The 20,336-nt window shown below is 40.9% G+C and overlaps 1 protein-coding gene and 1 non-coding gene across 5 annotated transcripts in view; both read right to left on the bottom strand.

Moving 5' to 3' along the window:
* The window catches only part of sptlc1 (serine palmitoyltransferase, long chain base subunit 1), a 94,082-nt gene that overhangs the window by 29,084 nt on the left and 44,662 nt on the right, over positions 1–20,336 (bottom strand). For all 4 annotated transcript variants that reach the window (XM_061800832.1, XM_061800834.1, XM_061800831.1 and 1 more), the window contains 5 exons: positions 14,315–14,447; positions 13,902–14,031; positions 4,474–4,563; positions 2,702–2,809; positions 2,427–2,522 (listed from right to left, as the gene is read on the bottom strand). In XM_061800832.1, the coding sequence (XP_061656816.1) occupies positions 2,427–2,522; positions 2,702–2,809; positions 4,474–4,563; positions 13,902–14,031; positions 14,315–14,447 (557 nt within the window). The remainder of the gene's footprint in view (positions 1–2,426; positions 2,523–2,701; positions 2,810–4,473; positions 4,564–13,901; positions 14,032–14,314; positions 14,448–20,336) is intronic.
* On the bottom strand, positions 15,865–15,937 carry trnas-gga (transfer RNA serine (anticodon GGA)). Its single transcript has one exon. It is a non-coding gene; the product is annotated as a tRNA-Ser (tRNA).

Here is a 20,336-nt window from a genome sequence, read left to right as displayed (position 1 = left end):
CAAGGTCAGATCTTAGACCAGGTCATCTCTAAGGATTGACATTAAGCATATGGCTATTTATGACCATTTTTATGTATTTTTGGAACTATAGATTCTTCCAAAAGTTCAGACAAATTAAATGTCTACTAAAAAAAGGTACATAAATGAGAGTACTGCCACTAAACTTATGGAGACGATAGCTGTGCCACAAACTGTGAATGCTGAGAGAATTGATGAATTGGACTATTTCGCCTCAAAAATCTCAAATTCCACGAATGCTCTCACTCCTGTTAAAACCAAGATCATCTTGAGGCAACCGAAAACATCATGGAGGAGCACAATGATGGTTAATATCTTTAAATCAAAATGTAGGAAAGCAGAACACAAGTGTGGAAAAACTAAACTCCAAATCGACTATGACCTCTTAAGAGAGTGTCTTTGTAATTTTAATCATTAGCTGATAAGGGCTAGTCACCAACACTTTTCTGAAATCATAAGAACCTCAACAATACTCATCCTCTGCTTGCTGTGGTTGACAAGGTCACCCCCCCCCCCCGATCAGATACCTCCAGAACTTGAAACACCTTGTAAATGCAATGAGTTTGCCTGTTATTTTTGTGAAAAAATACAATCAGGTTAAATATCAGCACAAATCAGCAAAACGATACGATACTTTATTTGAAGCCAAATACGGAAAGCTTTATTACTATGTCACAATTTGATACAGTCGGCCAAAAAACTATGGAGAAAATTTTTCACCAGCTGAAACCATCAATAAGATGTCTTGACTCAATACCTTCTGACTTTTTCAAAACTATTGTGAAATTAGTGCTAGTTGATTTGCAACACTCAATTGCTCACTTCAGTCTAGCGAGTTTCCTAAAGCTCTTAAAGTAGCTGCTGTTAAGCCTTTTCTAAAAACAAAACAAAACAGAGCACCGCTCAGGGACTTATTGTGTCAGTGTGTCTGAGACAAAAAATTAGAGGGAATATTGGTGCTAATGTTGACAATTTAAAAGGCTCTGGGGGGTGCTGGAACAATCCACGCACCACAGTTTGAAAATCTTTACAAAATTAAGAACACGAGGAGGAGTGTGACAGGGACAATTTCCTCACTATTTGTGAAAACAAATGTTGATTGAACAGTTGTTTAAGAGCCTGAATGAAAAGTGATTGCATGGAAATTAAAAAACTTTTCATATCAAAAGCTAAAACTCCACTCTTTCTTATAGTGCCAAGAAAAAAGGAAATTACCTGTTATACCACTGGGGTACACGAACAAATACTAACTTGTTGGCATAAGCATAATGGACCTTTCCGACACTCGTACAATAATAGCCAATCAGATAGACACATTGTCTTAACCCCAGCTTGACATGCCTCTGCCGCCATGTTGTCCCACAAGCAATACTGGTTGTCAGTAGTGTGCGCTTGGAAAAGTTAATGTTACAAAGAAAATGGTCCTCAGATGTGCTTGGGGAATGTGAAATTCATATGAAAGATATCCTGTTAGGTTACAAGGGGCCCGGTTGGTTAATTTTCCAGAGCCTAAAACACAGTTGACGATATGTCTCGATGGATTAAGGCTTGCGGAAGAGCGCACGTACACCTAAATGTTAACAATATCAACGAACACAAGGCTGTATGTTCGAAGGTAAGTGAGGGAGAAGTATATTCTCTGAGTTTGATTTAATTATTATCAGTGCTTTATACATTGCAGGAGAACAACTTTCACTTTGTTAGTGTATCATTGACCTGCTGAATGAAGTGTGTCATGTTATATGCCGAAGAGTCGGGTTAGTGATACGTAAATGCGCGATGTCATGCAAGAGAAATGTTTATTTGCCCATTAGTATGGCATCAGATTTTTAAGACAGAGCACTGGGTTTGATTACAAGCCAAGTCAATTTTTTTTCATCTGGTGACTACGGTACTGACTGAATTAATCACCATTGTTTAAATGCATTTGTAGAAAATCAAACCTAACTCACTTATAAAGACTACAATCATATTACTCATGATCTTTCCAAGTAAAAAGTACTCACCTTGCTTTCAATGTGCAGTATGATTCCACTATTTTATCCTGTTGGACTTCAATATGAAGTTTGTGAGGCAGCAAATTTTTTTGCATCAATCACCAACATTTCGCTGTAACTCTGACTTTGTGTCCTGCTCCGTCCAAAATCATAATTCCGTGTACATATCCTTAGTAAATAGTTGAGACCTCTCTGTAGAACTCTCTTGGACAAGTCTTCTGCATTTGGCAAAAAACATCCCGCAAAATTATCTGGAATACGCAATAGAGAATCGACTTCAAACCTGCTCTGTTCAGTCGCGATTTTTTGAAGCTTGTGGGACATGGCAACTGAAGATAAGGGGGCGGGGCTTAAGATCGCCAGTCGGAAAGGTTCATTGTCATAGACAATGTATTTATTGTATTTATTTACCTGGTGGTCTATTACAAAAGAGCGTCCGCAGCAAAAACCTCCAATGGAGGCCAGAGAATTCTCCATGTTAGCACTGATCAGGTCAATATCTTCTATCTGCACAAACAAATACTTTATCAGTCCAAACAATAAAAATCAAATAAATGCCAAAAATAACAAAAAAAAGTGTAGTCTGGAATGCAACACAAAACTCTTAACCGACTCATTACTCAGAGCAATGCTTAAACAGCTGGCCAATTGTTGCATTAATCCTTTACAAAATTCTAAGTACTTACATTGACTCCAAAGTGTTCTGTGACCCCTCGGCCATGCTCTCCCAAGACACCAAAAGACATGCTCTCCTCCAGGAAAATCCGGACCTTGTACATGTATTTTAGTTTTACCTGGATAATAAATGACAGTGTTAACCCAACATGAAAGGAATATTATAATTATGAGTCATGAATACATTTTGTTAAAACAGCAACATGATTTCAAGTGGAAAGGGAAAGCAAATAACTAATTTCTCGTATATAATGTGCAATTTTTTCCCAAAATATTTTCAAAAATCCAATAGAGCACATTATAATCAGGTATGGATGAGAAATAAAAAATAAAATCACATTGTATAGTCATATACAGGTACATAGTGGTAAAAACACGGTATACATATTGATATGATATTCATTTATGTTTTATGTTACACATTTATATATATTACGGTAATGAAAACTGAGCTCTCTGACATCCTCCCCGGGAGTTTGGCATTTTACGATTGTTAGTGTAGCATATTTGTTGCTACTGCACCAAACATCAGAAAAGGCTGCCCGTGAGTTTCATTTAACTTCAACTAAGATAAAAAATGTCGACGACAAGGATTAGTTATGCAGCCGCTTTGAAAAGAAAAGTGTCTGCCTGTCTCTCTGATCACCTTGGCTGTAGTACTCAAGTCTTCCGGGAGCTCCTCCTGTCAATAGAGTCTGTCTCACCTCGTTCCGAAAGACCGCACGACATTCTTCCTTTCTCAGCTTCCACCACATGGTTCTCTGGCTCTACCTTTGTCTTCTTAATCTTCCTACCCCACCACCAGTCATCCAATACATCACCATCCTATGTTGTCAAGCGACACTCTCACCTACCACGACGTTACACTCAGGAACCTCCTTCAGATTACATCGTCTGCACAAAATATCGTCCACCTGCGGGCTTCTACCTCCTCTCTTGTAGGTCACTCTATGTTCCTGCCTCTCCCGGAAAAAAGTGTTCATTACTGCCATTTCCACCTCAAAGTTCCTTTCCTGGATGCCGTACTTACCCATCACTTCTTTACTTTTCCTTGACCAACAAGTCCATTACAATCTGCACCAATCACAACTCTATCTGGGATGCTCAGAACTACTTAATCTACAATAGTTCCTCCCAAAATTTCTCTTCCAACTCGAGGTCATATCCTACCTGTGGGGCATAGCATATGAATGTGCTGGAGCCTATCACAGCAATCTCCAGGGAGGAGGCCCGGGTACACCCTGAAATGGTTGCCAGACAATCATAGGGCAAACAACCATTCACACTCACATTCAAAAGGGAAATTTAGAGTATTCAATTAACTTACCATGCATGTTTAGAGGATGTGGGAGGAGTGCAAAGCGAAAACCCACATAGGGAGAACATGCAAACTCTAGACAGGCAAGGAAAAGATTTGAAACTTGGTCCTTAGAACTTTGAGGCAGACCCTCTCACCACTTGTGCACAGTGCCAACCATACCTAGGTTTTTGAACATTTTCCTTTAAGTCACAGCAATTTGGTAAAAGCAAGAAACTGTCAGTGAGTCAACAAGAGAGCAGCATAACTTTGGTGCAAGATTTTGAGGCCCCCCCCCCCCCCAGTTGCTTCTAATGATATCATTTGGCAGTAAATAAGGAAAACGCTAAAAGGTACATAAGTGTCATGCATGTGAAAGCCCATTTATCATTTTAAATCAAAATGCACTAAAGACCTTATAAAGCGCTCATATGAACGGTCAGGTATTTTTTTACGTGGTGATAATTTTCTTTTTTTTTTCATTACCAGTTCAGGAAGAGGACAGATGTCAGCAGTGTTGATGTACAGTCCCTCCACTACAATGAACTTACGAGTGACTCGAGCCTTACGAGGGTTCTGGAAAAAAAATGTGGCAATGTTAATCTGAGCTACATTATGACAACTGAAATAGAACTGATTTAACTGGAGTTAGGTGCTTCTGCAGCTCTTCTCACAAACTTTCCTGCATTACCTGCAGCATTGTGCAACAGACCACCCCACCTAAAAACTACTTACAGCAGGGCAACTTTGTGAAGACTTACAGAAAACATTTGACCCTTGGCAGGAATAACTGAAATCAAGCATTTGTGATAATTGGTGAGGAGTCTTTCACATTGCTCTGGAGGAATTTTTTCCCATTCCTATTTGCAGAATTGTTTTAACTTCGTCATAATGGAGCATTTTGTAGCACGAACTGCCCATTTAGGGTGACCCAACAACATCTCAATTGGAGTTAAATCTGGATTTTGATTTAGCAAATCCAAAATCTTAATTACATGTACATATTTTTTGATTCATTCAGAGGTGGAGTTGCTGGTGTGTTTCGGATCATTGTCCTGCTGCATGATCCCAGAGTGCTTGAGTTTGAGAGCACGAAATGATGGCAGGACGTTCTTCAGGATATTTTGGTACACTGCAGAACTCATTGTTCCATCAATCACAGCAAGATGTCCTGATCTTGAGGCAGCAAAGCAGCCCCAGACCATCACACTGACTCCACCATGCTTCACTGTTGGCATAATGTTCTTCCCCCCCCCATCAAAAACTGTGCCACTTTTACACCAGATGTAACAGGAGCACACCTTTTAAAAAATTTACTTTACTTACGTTTTACAGCAATGTTTATGTGTGCAATACACCACAAATACCCAGACACCTATTTCCATGCTAATATGGGAATGCATACCAATTCAAGGCTTTTGGTCTTTGATTGTACACAAACTCATATTTTGATTTTAGGATTCCACTTTCCCCTCGAATGCGCATACTTAGCAACTTAACCATAATCGACCTTCTGGATAAATCTACAGAGTCATTACTCATCATGTTAACTACTGCTAAGAAAAACGTTCTGTGCTTTCTGACTTCTGTATTTTTTTGTTGTTAGGGTTGTTGCTGTTGTCAGATTATTTATATTACTTTAGTTATTTATTGTTATTATTAACTTGAGAAATTGTTCTTTTCCCTACACATTTTAGATTGGTTTGCATGGTAAGAGGATAAGCATCCAGTGGGAATTTTCTTCCCTTCACATGTTTTCGGATCCGGCTTCTGTGGCGGCGGGACTTTTTTCACTAATTCCCGATCATGGAGATGGAGGGGTGGGGTGAGTATTATTTCTGTGATGTGACTTGTCCACGTCCCGTTGTTGCTGGAGTGGTATCAGCTGGCACGCTCCTGGGTCATCTGCTTTGGTTGCTGGCCCCACTTTGTTGCTCCTTGGACCGGCTTCCTCCTCTTTTCACTGTTCCCTGCGTTTGCCTCTTCCTCTTCCTGTGGGAAGGCTGCATGGTCCGCAGCAGGCTATTGGGCCTCTTTATCACCCAGCACACACACACGACTCACTGTACATACTTTCTAACTTATCAAATTTGGGCATATATCCACATCGAAGGGTTTCTGGGGCTCTGGCATTGGGTTGGGGGCACTGGATTATGGGGGTCCCGGTGCCAGACCAGGTTTTAGCACATTGATGCTGTTTCCTGGTCCGTACAGCCTGTCCCTTCGCTCACCTTGCCCCCTTGGATTTTAAATCCACTACACTTACTCACCCACTCAGCCCCCTCCCTTTATTTTTAATGCAGCCATACACCCATCTCTGGGGATTGTGAGTTGGTGTGGTGGGGGTGGGTGCTGCCTGCCTGTTAAGCAGGAGTTAAGCAGTATTCCCTAGCAACATTGCCTTGAGATTTAAAATGTATTACACCACTTGGGTTCACAGGTTAACAGGCTTGAGCCTGCCATCCCCCCAGTGACTAGTAATGGGAGGAGGTGGATTTTTTTCCACTATGTTTTATGGGGATGCTCGAGAAGCTGTTGGCCCCAGGCTAGATGGCTACTGGGCATGAGGGCTCCCCTCTCGTGGGCCATGCCGTCCCTTATCAACCTCTTTTCGGGTCTCCCGATACAGTGAAGAAAATAAGTATTTGAATACTCGGCTATATTGCAACTTCTCCCAGTTAGAAATCATGGAGGGGTCTGAAATTTTAATCGTAGGTGCATGTCCACTGTGAGAGAACTAATCTAAAAAGAAAAAATCCAGAAAACACAATGTATGATTTGTTAATTTATGTGGGTGACACAGGTGCAAATAAGTATTTGAACACCTGAGAAAACCAATGTTAATATTTGGTACAGTAGCTCTTGTTTGCTTTTACTTAGGTCAAACGTTTCCTGTCGTTGTTCACCAGGATTGCACACACTGCAGGACAGATTTTGGCCCACTCCTCCACACAGATAATCTCTATATCTAGTTTCAGCTCCCTCGAAAGATTTTCTACTGGGTTTAGCTCTGGAGACTGGCTAGGCCACGCCAGAACCTTGATATTCTTCTTACGGAGCCACTCCTTGGTTTCCCTGGTATATGTGCTTCGGGTCATTGTCGTGTTGAAAGATCCAGCCACAACCCATCTTCAATGCTCTGACTGAGGGAAAGAGCTTGTTCCCCAAAATCTCACAATACATGGCCGCGGTCATCCTGTCCTTAATACAGTGCAGTGGTCCTTTCCCATGTTCAGAAAAAACACCCCCAAACAGGGAAGAGAATGATTGAGGATTGAGTTTCCTCCTGGATATTTTTTGCTCCTATCGGAACACAGCGTGCACAGCACTTTGCCGGGAATGTCCACTTTTTGTATGTGTTCGGTTAGACATGATACCATTTTCGGTCCTATCTGCACGGTTACACTTTTTTCAAGCCATGCCCATCTGAAACAGTTTTTGATTCCAGCATCCTTGTCAATTGCCCTTGCTCAATCTTCTTCCTTTTTTTCTAACACTTTCGCCATCGTAAAACTTTGAACACACCCTCGCTCAGTTCGCGCCATCTAAGTCCAATCTGCCATTACTTGGCTAACAAGTTACACTGCGATTTCTGAGAACCGAGAACACATGTATATGGCAATGGTGAAACTTAACCACTAACACGATTGGATCGTTATACTGTATAACTCTGTTGTCCAATCGCGTAATCTGCCACAAACAAGTTTTAATGTTTATGTTGCAAAATGCAAATAATTACACTACCGAGCAAGTTAGAACGGCATATGATAGTCGTGCTTGTGCTAGCACTAAGCTGAACTTGCAGCGGAAAATTCTCATCCCTGCCCAAAGCATGATGCTTCCAACCCCATGATTCACAGTAGGGATGGTGTTCTTGGGATGGAACTCATCATTCGTCTTCCTCCAAACACGGTTAGTGGAATTACGAAAAAAAAGTTCAATTTTGGTCTCATCTGACCACAAAAAAAATTCTCCCATGACTCCTCTGGATCATCCAAATAGTCATTGGCAAACTTAAGGCAGGCCTTGACATGCGCTGGTTTAAGCAGGGGAAACTTCCGTGCCATGCATGATTTCAAACCATGACGTCTTAGTGTATTACCAACAGTCATCTTGGAAGCGGTGGTCCCAGCTCTTTTCAGGTCATTGACCAAGTCCTGTCATGTAATCCTGGGCTGATTCCTCACTTTTCTAAGGATCTTTGAGACGCCACGAGATGATATCTTGCATGGGGCTCCACTTTGATTGAGATATATCGTCATGTTTAGCTTCCTCCATTTTCTAATGATTGCTCCAACAGTGGACCTTTTTTCACCAAACTGCTTGGTAATTTCTCCGTAGCCCTTTCTAGACGTGTGGAGTTGTACAATTTTGTCTCTGGTGTCTTTGGACAGCTCTTTGGTCTTGGCCATGTTACAAGTTTGAGTCTTAATGATTGTACGGGGTGGACATGTGTCTTTATGCAGCTAACAACCTCACATAGGTGCATCTGATTCAGGATAATACATGGAGTGGAGGTGGACTTTTAAAAGCGGACTAAGAGGTTTTTGAGGGTCAGAATTCTAGCTGAGAGACAGGTGTTCAAATACTTATGTGCAGCTGTATCACACAAATCGTTAAAAAAAAAAATCATGCATTGTGATTTCTGGATTTTTCTTTTTAGATTATCTCTCTCACAGTAGACATGCACCTACGATGAAAATTTCAGACCCCTCCATGTTTTCTAAGTGGGAGAACTTGCAATGTAGCAGGGTGCTCAAATACTTTTCTTCACTGTACACCCAACTTTTCTGACAAATAAGGGACATTCTCCTGTCCTGGAGCTGGGCTGGGACTATCTTTATAACGGGCCTTGTGGGTTGTGGAGGGGGGCTTCTTTTTTCCCTTGGGCTGGGGGCCGGATAGTGGTTGTGGGGAGAGACTGGAGGTGGTGGTGCCATTGGGGCACTGCGGCCAACGACAAGTGGCCAGTTGTCAGGGCGCTTCAGATGGGCCGGTGGAACGCCCTGGGTCCCTCAGGTTTGGATGTGTCCTGTCCACCGGGTTGCTCTCAGCTGGACCCCCGGTCCTTCTAGATTGATTAGGTGCTGTACTTAGCTTCCGTGTTGTAGGCACAGCAATTATAGAAATTTTGTGTCAGCCTTTTTGCATGCACATCAGTGAGAATTCACTTGCACCTCTGGGATACTTTCACTGGGTGTGGCGCAGCTCACTTATTTTGACAAATAACTCATGTATGGGCAAATTACTTAAGTATCCCCCGCATTAAAATTCTTGCTCTGTAGACTTCTTTAATTCGCTTAGTCAGTCCCACCACATTTCAGTTGTATAGCTACGTTCACAACCCTTGTCCTACATGGTTCTTCTCTTGTCCTTGTCCTGTCCCATCTTGTGCCCTCCTTCCTTCAAAGGGTGTGGCGTTAGTGTCATGCAAAAAACAAATTTCTTTCCTGTTATAGATATCTAATAATTTACTTTTCTCATTCAGTTTACAATTAGCGCTTTGACTTTGTACTGCTTGTCTGTTTAAAGATTCTCTTCTGTTTGATTGATTCTCAACAAACTTCAATTAAAAATACTGAGAAATCTCAAAAACTCAAGTGTGACACAGTAAAACTGTTCCGGCATAAAATGGGATGCAGATTCTCCATTCTGCTTGATCTAACAGCCAAACAGAACACGGACAGGGGGGGGGGGGGGGGGGGGGGGGACACACACACAGACACACACACACACACACACACACACAGACACACACACACACACACACACACACACACACACAACACACACACACACACACACACAAAAAAGTGTCCCATTGACTAGCTCATGAACGGATTTAACGTAACTTGGTTTGCATCTAATCTATCATTACAAATAGTTTAATGAACGACACTTATTGAACACTTATAGAACAAATAAAGTCAGTCTTCTTTCGATAATTATTCAATTGGATTCAAGTCAGGTGATTGGCTGGGCCATAAGTGCAACTTTGCTTTTTCTTTGAAATAAATTGAGAGTTTGCTTGGCAGTATGTTTTGGGTTTTTACCCTGCTGGAAAGGCTACCCTTGTTTAATATTCATCCTCGTAGATGGCAGCATACTTTTGTCTAGAACAGCTGTGGCCAGACTTTTTTACCCCAAGAGCTAGTTTTCAACAGCCAGCCTCTCGCGATCTACCGACAGGGGGTCAAGGGTTACCCACTTTTTGTTCTATTATTCACATACGCTGACATTCAATGCATCTTAAAGCAACAGCATTTCTATTTTTACTTTTGCCATTATTATTGAGAGTAAACATAAGGAGCATGTCTTTGGTCTGCGTTGCCCAGACCGTGTTCCTAACTAAAGCACCAGTGCTGGACGCTGTCATTTTCAACCACAATGATGGGCTGCGTAAGTACTGTAACATTTGTACATATGTGAATTTTGCCATTGGATGTAGCAACCAGACATCCCTCACTCATTGAATCACATTGCAAAATGTCACAAACTGAATAGTTGTAATATTATACTTTCAATTTGAGTTGGATTTTTTTTGTGTGCAACGCAGAATATCTCTGCGCAGAGACCACATCAGCAGTGCCCAATTATGTACGCGTGCAGTTTAGAGGGCACATTGGCTGACGTCTTTTTTTTTTTGGGCACGCCATCACGCGATCGACACATTGAGTAGCCCTGGTCTAGAATGTCTGGGTAGATTTGGCCAGTCAGCCTTCCTTCCATAATCTGAAGTTTATCAATACCATTTGCTGAAAAGTAGACCAACGCAGTCATGTTCCCACCTTCGAACTTCACTGTTGGTATGGTGTTTTTAGGGTCATGTGCAGTACCACTTTTCCTTTAAAGTGGTGTCCACTATGGCAGTTAAATTTGCTTAATGGTTAAAATTGCTGTCATTTGATAAGACTATATTCTCTCGGTATTTAACTGTCTCGTCCAAATGTTCAGCAAACCTTAAACAAGTTTTGACGATTTTGTTCTCCCCAGTACACTACTCACGGTTTCTCTTGTATGAGTGGCTTTCCACTTACGTATTATGGCCCCAATCACGCTTACAAGAATATTCAAGAGCATAGATATGCATTTTTTTTCTTTTTTTTTTTTTTTTTTTTAAATCAATGCCATTGTTACGTTTTCCAACAAATTGGTTGCGATGGTCTTGAGAAAGCGGTCTGCTCGTACCCATCATGAGATCTATCTCGACTCAAACCTCAGCAAGGACAGGTTTTTGTATGCCCTCCTTTAGGAATGAAGCAAGTGATTAGGGTTAGCGTCACATTAATTAGCACTGACAAGGGGCTGGATTGATGTTTGATGATTGAGAAGTTTTTCTTTCCATCCCTTTTAAAACCTCCCTTTCCTTTATTTGTTCAATACGTTTTCTCTGTCATTTAACATTTTTACACATAACTTAATTTCTGATCTTATTTGTCATTCTTTGAATGTATGGATTCCTAGGGTTGTTCTCAATGTCTGCTGAAATTTTCAGGTCACTATCACCTCTGGAAGTACATTTAGTTAGAAAAGCGGTGATGTGTTGAATGGTTATTTCAGCCGAACCAAACCAAACCAAAACAAACCTGCTCTAAAAATGTATTCATATAAATTAATTTGAAGAAAAACCTTCAAAACCAAATAAAGACTCACTATAATGGAAAGTACCAGAGTATTATAACTGGGTTGTAAATTGCTATTTTGTAGACTATTCACTACAATGACTATAGAGCTTCTGCACCTATACGTCATAAAATCATGTGCTTTTTGTTTATGTCGCCATATTATGAAGCAAACAAAGTATTGTTGCATGTTAATTCCATTGAGACGAAATGAAAATATGTCTTATCGCATGACACCCAGAGTTTTGTCCAATAGCGTTAAACATTAAGAAGCTGATAATAAGCGACGGTACGTGGACAAATTTAAAATTTGAAACAGTTGGGATAGAGGATCTACATTTAAAGCCGAAGTCCATATTTTCGCCGATAAGAAATTTGATTGTCAATTCACTTCCACTTGTCTTGGACAATCGGATATACACGTGTATCTGGTGAATAGGTCGAGATTTACACAGAAGAGTTTGAAATTGTATAAAAGTCATAAAATGGTGCTCCCAAACATTTTTAAGGTTAATGTTATGTTATTGATGGCACTTAGGGGTGAACCCGGGACACTGGGATTCACTGGTGAACCCTCTCAAGAGTGTCGTGGGCCTATCAGCGAAACACTTGATGACGGAAGGAAGCCCACTTGATAGGGTGCCATCACTTATTTGAACATCTCACAGAGCCTCATCGGAGCTGAAATATGCATAAATAGAGGGATATTAACATCTATTCCTACAAAATACATCCCAAACAGTTTTAAGATTCATGTTATGTTGCTTCTTATATTTAAAATACAGAATTAGCTTAGGTGCACTGTATTGTCTGTGCTTTCATCCTCGATCAGGCCATGCCAATGTGGAATTTTAACATTATACACAATCTCATCCTGTATTTTCTACTTAGGCTTCAGACCAGACATTTTTAACTCAAAAAAAGAGAAAATCTCATCAATTTTCACCACTTTTTCTTCTATTGTTTACATACCCCAACATTCATTAAAGCAGCAGCACTTTTTTTTGTTTTTTACTTTTACCATTATTATCGAGAGTTAACATAAGCAGAATGTCTCTCTCTCTTTGCACTACGTTGCCCAGACTGTGTTGCCAACTAAACCACTGGTGGTGGACGGTGTTTGTAATTATGAGTTTAAGAGCCGGAGGGGGGGCGGTGTCAGGTAAACTAGGAAGTAGAAGTATTAGGCTGAGCAGCAGACCGTGTGCTTCCATGTTAAAAAAAAAAAGACGTCAAGCTGTGGTTCACTGCGCTGGATCAGTTTTCATGAGCGCTGAAGTGCGCAATTGCATTGGTCAAGAATACACAAAATTAGCGATGTCTTTCAATATCTATGTATTTCTTCCCGTAACAAATTTTACACGTGTGATTTTTCGTTCTGGATAGTGCAGATTGGCGAGAGCGATGGTCCGCAAGCGCGCCCGTCAAATCACAGTGACTGCAAATGGCCTATTAAACTACCTCATATACAACAAATGTTTTCATTTCATCAATCAACAGACACGTATCAGATTTTCCGCCTTGCTTGCAAAAGTCGGACCGGAAAAATGAACGGGTGCGGATTCTGGCAAGGGTTGGGTCGGAATATTGTGGAAAAATGGAAATATATATTTTTTTTAATCCATGCAATTTAAAAAGATGAAATTCTCCCTATGAATGGAAAAATCACATCTGTATTTCATAGAATGATCTAATGGAAGAACTGTCACGTCTATTGTTACAACCATCAGCACAATAGGTCTCGGACATTGTAAAAAATCTGCTCCGGTTCAATGACTCTCGTACTGACGAGAAGCTATGTTTGACCGGCATCAATCTTTTCTCATCTTTTCAGCAGGTATTCTATAGAATGATATCTTTGAAGAACTGTCTCGTCTATTGTGACAACCAACAGCACAACAGTTTCTCGGGCATTTTGAAAAATCTGCTCCGGTTCAATGACTCACGCACTACCGAGCAGCTACGTTTGACTGACAATATGGCGCCGTGCAAACTGTGACGTCACGTGCAAGAGCTCTATAGAGGTTTGGAATTTGGGTAGGTGATGTACTATAAGATAATAATAATATCCCTCGCTGCCAAATATGGAGAATTCCTATTGCCTCTTCTTTGATGGCAGACAGTTGTACAGGTTACATTTTTGTGATGTGATGGCATTATTAAGAGGTGCATTACGTCACTGAAGGCCCAAGTCACCGCCCACCATTGAGATGGACTTTTTCTTTTTTTTCCCCACCTCAAACTAACAAATAAAGACCTACTAAACTCTTAGTGTACATTGTATTTACCCACCTGCTGGTCCTCCAACTCTTGTTCCCTGAGAAGCCTCTCCAAATCACCCATGTCATTGTGCTTGAAGTATTTAATAAAGCTGCGGGATGCTTGTAGGCCTTTCTGGATGGAGAAGCAGGCTGCTTCATCCCTGAATACAAATCCAAAATCCATATCGTGATGACATCAAAGCAAAAAGAGACTTAAATTACAATGCTTTGTCCCTCTGCAACAAATTCAACCAATCCATATCTCAAAGTAGGAGTTAAATGTAAAAAGTGTGTCAGAAAAGGAACTGTAATGATGGAGGGCATTGCCAAAGACACATTATGGATCATTTGTACACAAAATCACTATGTCAAATGATTCCGCACCATTTAAAATTAGTAATAGAATTTTTTTTTCCAGGTATAGTCTACAGAATTGGTACTTACACAAAGATGATGTCACCCCTCTTAGCGTAAGCAGGGATCGCACTTGCAATCGTAGCAAAGCCATATGAGTAGATGATGGCTTCTTCTGTTTTCATGAATTTGGCTAGCCGACTCTCCAATTCCAGGTGAACATCTAAACAAAATAACCCCAAAAAAGTTATTTACATTGTTTTAAATTATTAGAGGTATTAAAGTGAAGGGCGGAACGAGACTGGTTAGAGCGTTAGTTTCACAGCTCTAAGGTCTGCAGCTCAAATCCTAGCCCGACCTGTGTGGAGTTTGGATTTTGTCCATGTGCCTGCCTGGGTTTTCTCCAGGCACATCCCAAAATCATGTGTTAATTGGAGACTCTAAATTGCCTTTAGAAGTGATTGTGACTGTTGTTTGTCTCTAGGTGCCCTGTGAGTGGCTGGAAACCACTTCAGGGTGTACCCTGCCTCCCGCCCAAAGTTAGCTGGGATAGGCTCCGGCACTCCCATGACCCTTATGAGGATAATGGATGGATGGATTAAATTGAAGATATTTGAGTTTTACAGTACACCAAAGACATAGATTGCGTTAAACCACAGAAAATCGAGAAACTATCCACAAAGACAGAAATCTCATGACCAAACATGATTAAAAATGAAGAAGAAACAACATGGAAATATAAGCTTTATGGTGGTCTTAACCGGGAGGGAAAACAAAAATGGAAACTATTCTGCACACACCAAATAATTCTTGGGGGCTGAGACATTAAATAAGCATTCTCTGGTTTCTCCATAGCTCCACTAGCTGGTCCTCCATTTATGAGGTCCACTGGACATTATGGCATTATGCTTTATTAGCCTACAACTGCTTCTTTGTACCTCAGTCAGGTGACTTGTTGATTGATTCACGCCACAATTCATGGAGTCATGACTTGGGAGTCATTACCTTTCTCCACACATTAAGATTTTGGATCATAAATATTGAACATGTTTAGTATGCAAGAAATTCAGCTCCAAACCGTTTTGGACCACATTATCAGGATAATTCTTTAAACCTCAGACCACAGAATAATATCACAGGATTATTTTATTTGACATTAAACAATCCTTTGTCATCCTTGGTCAGTCATAGCATATAAGGGCAAAATCAAGATCTTTATGTGTGTACCACGCTTGAAAGGAGAGGCTTAACTCACGCCTATCAAAAATAGGTGACAGATTGCTGTTTTGGGATGGAATAATGGAAAGTAAGACGATAAAAACCTTTCGGGTTCCTGTAGGTGTCAAAATTCTCTTTGGACAATATGTAAACGGACAATTTCCTGCCATGTTATCCAGTCATGGCCAAAAAACAGCCCTGTGCTTCTCTCGGGTATTACATTGAAAATATAGTAGTTACATATGTCAGTCTTTACATGCTGATTCGTTTTGTTTGCATTTAATTTGAAACAATATATAAAGTTTCTTTCAGCTTGTCCCTTTCGGGGTCGCCACAGCGTGTCATCTCAGATGAACGCACATATGTTTGGCACAATTTTTACACCGGACGCCCTTCCTGATGCAACCCTTCTCAGGAAGTGTAGGCCCCATTGGGATACGAACCCACAACCCCTGGTTTTCCAAACCAGTGCTTTAACCACTGAGCTACGGGGCCTCCTAAATTGAAAAATATATATATTTTTTAAATAAAATTAAAAAAAATAAGACAAATCTGATCAAATAACAGAGAACCCCAAAACTGGACTGAACAAAATTGTCAATTTATCAAGGCTACGCCAGGGGTGCCCAACCTGCTCCTCTCGACCTGCATGTGGCTCTTTGCCTCCTTTCATGTAGCTCATGTGAAGGCACGAAAGCATAGCAAAGTTTTGTTTACGTGGGTGCCCACGAGAACACTTTGCTTGAGTTCATTAGGGTAGCTGCGAGTGAGGGTTGCTTGCATTTATTACGGTATTTGTGTGCGCACTTTGCTTGAGTTTATTACGGTTGTTACGGATATTGTGACAAGAAGCTCAGTGTGTGTGTGTGTGTGTGTGTGTGTGTGTGTGTGTGCGTGCGTTGTGTGTCGCCGTGCGAGTGAGACGTGTCTATGCAGCGAGAGGGCGAGACGGAAATAAAAAACCCAATGGTGATAGGGGAAGAGTGCCTTTGTTGTTCCTGCCACCGAGCTCAGCTGTGCAACGAGAGAAGGAAAAGTTAACTCTGACCAAGATGATCTCGGCACAGAGAACACGTCAACCCTGCGACTCCTGACCATTTTTACATGACTGTAGCAGGAAAGGTTAGCACTGTATTTTTACAAAACTGGCATGTGCACTGAATTAAAATAACTCGAAGTTTCCCAGTCGGATCTTTGGCAGGGGAAAATCCACAATGAAACGGAAACATGTGGACAAATACAGGATGTTTTTACCAGAGGAGGAGAGCTCATTATTTTATTTTTTGTTGTTGAGCGAAACAGCAAGCCACTCTCTGCATTTTCTGTCAGACATCTATCGCATTTCACAGCTTCAAGTCTTCAATTCGGCTCACTCCACGCTAACATCGACCTGGAATTTCCAAAAGGGACTAAACCTCCTAGTCACAAGTTATGGTGTTGTTACTGAAAACTTGTGTCCTGAAAACAAAAATCTTAAACAAACAGCATCAGACCTTCAACTGTCCCGCCACACTGTTGAACAGAGAATATCAGACATTATTAGCATGTATAGTGACACTTGCAATCTGACCTCCAATGTTGTTGAGTATTTCAGTGTTGCATTAGATGAGGGTTGTGAAATACAAGACAAGACTTGGTTGGATTGGTAGTTTGTCTCTGTGAGAAAGAGCACACTGTTGTAACAGATTACAAAATGTGACTCTTCACCTCTGACTGGTTGGCCACCCATTGGCTATGCTGAACTTTGCCAGCACTTCTACCTACCCTACTACCCTCACAGACCTTAGATTTTAAAGATGCTCCAGAGGTTTCTCTAAAGTATTGAAGTCAGGAGATTATGAGTCACACCCTGAGTTTTTCTGCTTATATTCATTGTAGTTTGACAGGATATTTATTTTTTCATGAATTTATTTTTACAGGAAGGTGTTCCGTCGGCTACAGTTTCCATTGTATTTTATGCAGCATGGGATGTGGTCTTGTATATTTTTTGGCACATTTCTTTTTACAGTAGACGTGGACACAATTGTTGGTACCCCTCTGTTAAAGGGTATGTCATGTTTTCAAAGCACCTTTTGCTTACATTATACAGTTTTTCTGCTGAATTCGAATCTGAAATCCGTTATGAAGGAAACCCTTTTTATTTTTCGATTATGAGCAAAAAAAATTATCGTACATTGCTGGATTTGCCGGAAAACCACAAAAAGACAGCGGAAAAACCCGAGAAGGGACGTGACATCAGAACTTAACAAAAACATGTCGGCCATTGGACTCCATTGTAAGAACGACGATGAATTTTCCGATAATTCGAGTGATGAAGATGATTCTGAAGGGTCCCACAATGACTGTCAAGAATATGAGCTTTATAAAGGCGTTAAACATTATCAATTTGAGTTAGTTAGACAGCACAGACCTTCGAATGCAGACAAAATAGCTGGCGATGAACGTGCCTAGGTACCAGCCATACGCAGAGAGAAGGACATGCGTTGTGTTGGAAACAAAGACCGGTAAGCATTTGTGAAGTTGTTTTGTTTATTTAGTCATAAACTGATAAATAGTAAAGGCTTCGATATCCTGAATATATATACAACATTTTTGGTCTCGTTTTAAAATTATGCAAACTCGGCAACCGTGACAACTATTTTGCGTGTACAAGGCTTGTTTATTCCTGCACCAAAACACACAGATGCTGATAATGTAGTCCACACTCTAAGTTGGTATATTTTCACAAATGAGGATTTTAATGAACAAAACCCGTTGAAAACGTCACTTTAATTTGAGACCAATAGCTGGTCATAACTTGCTTCACCATAAATATAATTTCACGTGGTAAACTGATGCTATAACCAGTACCCAGACCCGTCCACCCCCATCTTAGTCACAACTTTCCTCAGATGTCATGAGCCAAACTTCTAAACTTTATACTGAAAGCTGTAAACCGGTATCTTGTGGTTTTCTTTGGGCACTAAATGCTTAAAATAGAAATGTAAATGGGGTGGCTGGTTCTGTTTACTGGACTGATATGGGTTTTTGAGCTGTAGAAGTTTGTAAATGTGAACAGATTTTTATTTATTATTTTTTTATTGTATCCACAGGTGTGCATGTAAATGCTGCATACCCATTCAAACAGAAGATTTTTTGTTGCCATGAGATTCAACATATTCACCAGAAAATGGCAGATTATCCAGACCATGTGCTGCAGTGCATGACAGAGCACCCAGGATTTATTGCCAGCTGCCTGAATCCATGGGTACTGGAGGTTGGCGATTTACAATTGAGGCAACAGTATCGGCAGCAACTGGATTTTACATGACACGAGTAAGACCTATTTTAAATATTATTATTTCTCCTAATCAGCCCATCTCTTTTCCCATTTACGTTCATCCATCCATCCATTTTCTTCATCACTTATCCTCACAAGGGTTGCGGGAGTGGTGGAGCCTATCCCAGCTGTCATCAGGCAGAGGGAACTGGTTCCCAGCAAATTGCAGGGCACACGGAGACAGACAACAGTCGCACTCACAATCACACTTAGGGGCAGTTTAGAGTCTCAAATTAATGCATGTTTTTGGGATGTGGGAGGAAACCGGAGATCCCGGAGAAAACGCAAGCAGGCACGGGGGGGACATCCAAACTCCACACAAGCGAGGCCGGGATTGATCTTGAGTCCTCAGAACTGTGAGGCCAAAGCTTTCCAGCTGCCCCAGGTTCACAAATGAAATTACATTTGTTATGAATGTGTTTACACACGGATACAAGCGGCCGAAATGATTGTCCTCACCAGGGTGTCTGGGCTCTCCCTTAGAGATAGGGTGGTTAGGGCTAACCCTAACCCTAACCCTAAACTCCACACAGGTGGGGCTGTGGTTGAAGCCGGATCCTCAGAATTATGAGGCCAACGCTTTACAGCAGCGCCGCCGTGCCACCCCATTTACAATCAGATTTTTCAAAATAAAGAATTATTTATATTATTATTGTTACTGCGGAAAGCAATCAATGACTGTTCAAACAAAGTTCCATTTTGGAAAATTGTCATATGAGCATATTTTCTTTTTATCAGGTTATTATGACATACTGCTTATGGACGGCTTGTGAGATGGTGTTAGGGAATTGTTGGCGGAAATAATCGCGTGCCACTTCCATCCTGCAGTGTCAAAGATTCGTGAAACCTTTCCTAATCCAGAGGACCAAGAGTACACAGGTTTTAAATAGTCTACATCAGGGGTGGCCAGATTTTTTTACCCCAAGGTCTACTTCTCAAGCACCCAGCATCTCGCGATTGACAGAGGGGCATTTTTTTTTTTTTTTAGAATGACCAATGATGACATATAATGACCAAGTCACAAAGATCTACCCACTACAAAAATCCAAAACATATTTGTTTTAAAGTATATTGAGGATTCATATGTGTAAAGGTATGTTTGTGTGCCTTGCATAACCGCATGAGCCAACATTACGCGACGTAATTAACTTTAAACATTTTTTGTAACTATCTGAGTTCACATTGAAGATCACTAAACGCCATATGAAAGAAAATGCACACTCGGGCTGTGTCACTCACGTCAGTGGATTTGTCCAACTGCAGGAAGAAATGCTCACAATCTCCGATGTTCTTCCATACATCAGCCATGGCTTCACAGCGCCATGTAACTGTAGTTCTTTACAGCTCCAGAGAGTTTATTGAAGATATTTCTGATTTATTTTTAAAAGGTCAAAACGAGTCCGCTATGCCTCTTTTATGTGTGATGTGACGAACCCAGAAATGATGCTTTGGTGGCTTTCTCATTCTCAGCTTGCTTTTCGGCGGAATGTCGGTGTTGTATTTTCCATAAACAGTTCGATAATGCCATTCCAAATTTCTATACACTGGCAAATGAGGCAAACACACTTTGAAAAT

The sequence above is a fragment of the Syngnathoides biaculeatus genome, chromosome 17 (assembly GCF_019802595.1).
Source record: "Syngnathoides biaculeatus isolate LvHL_M chromosome 17, ASM1980259v1, whole genome shotgun sequence".
Taxonomy (NCBI): Eukaryota; Metazoa; Chordata; class Actinopteri; order Syngnathiformes; family Syngnathidae; genus Syngnathoides; species Syngnathoides biaculeatus.
This window is presented reverse-complemented; position numbering and strand designations above follow the sequence as displayed.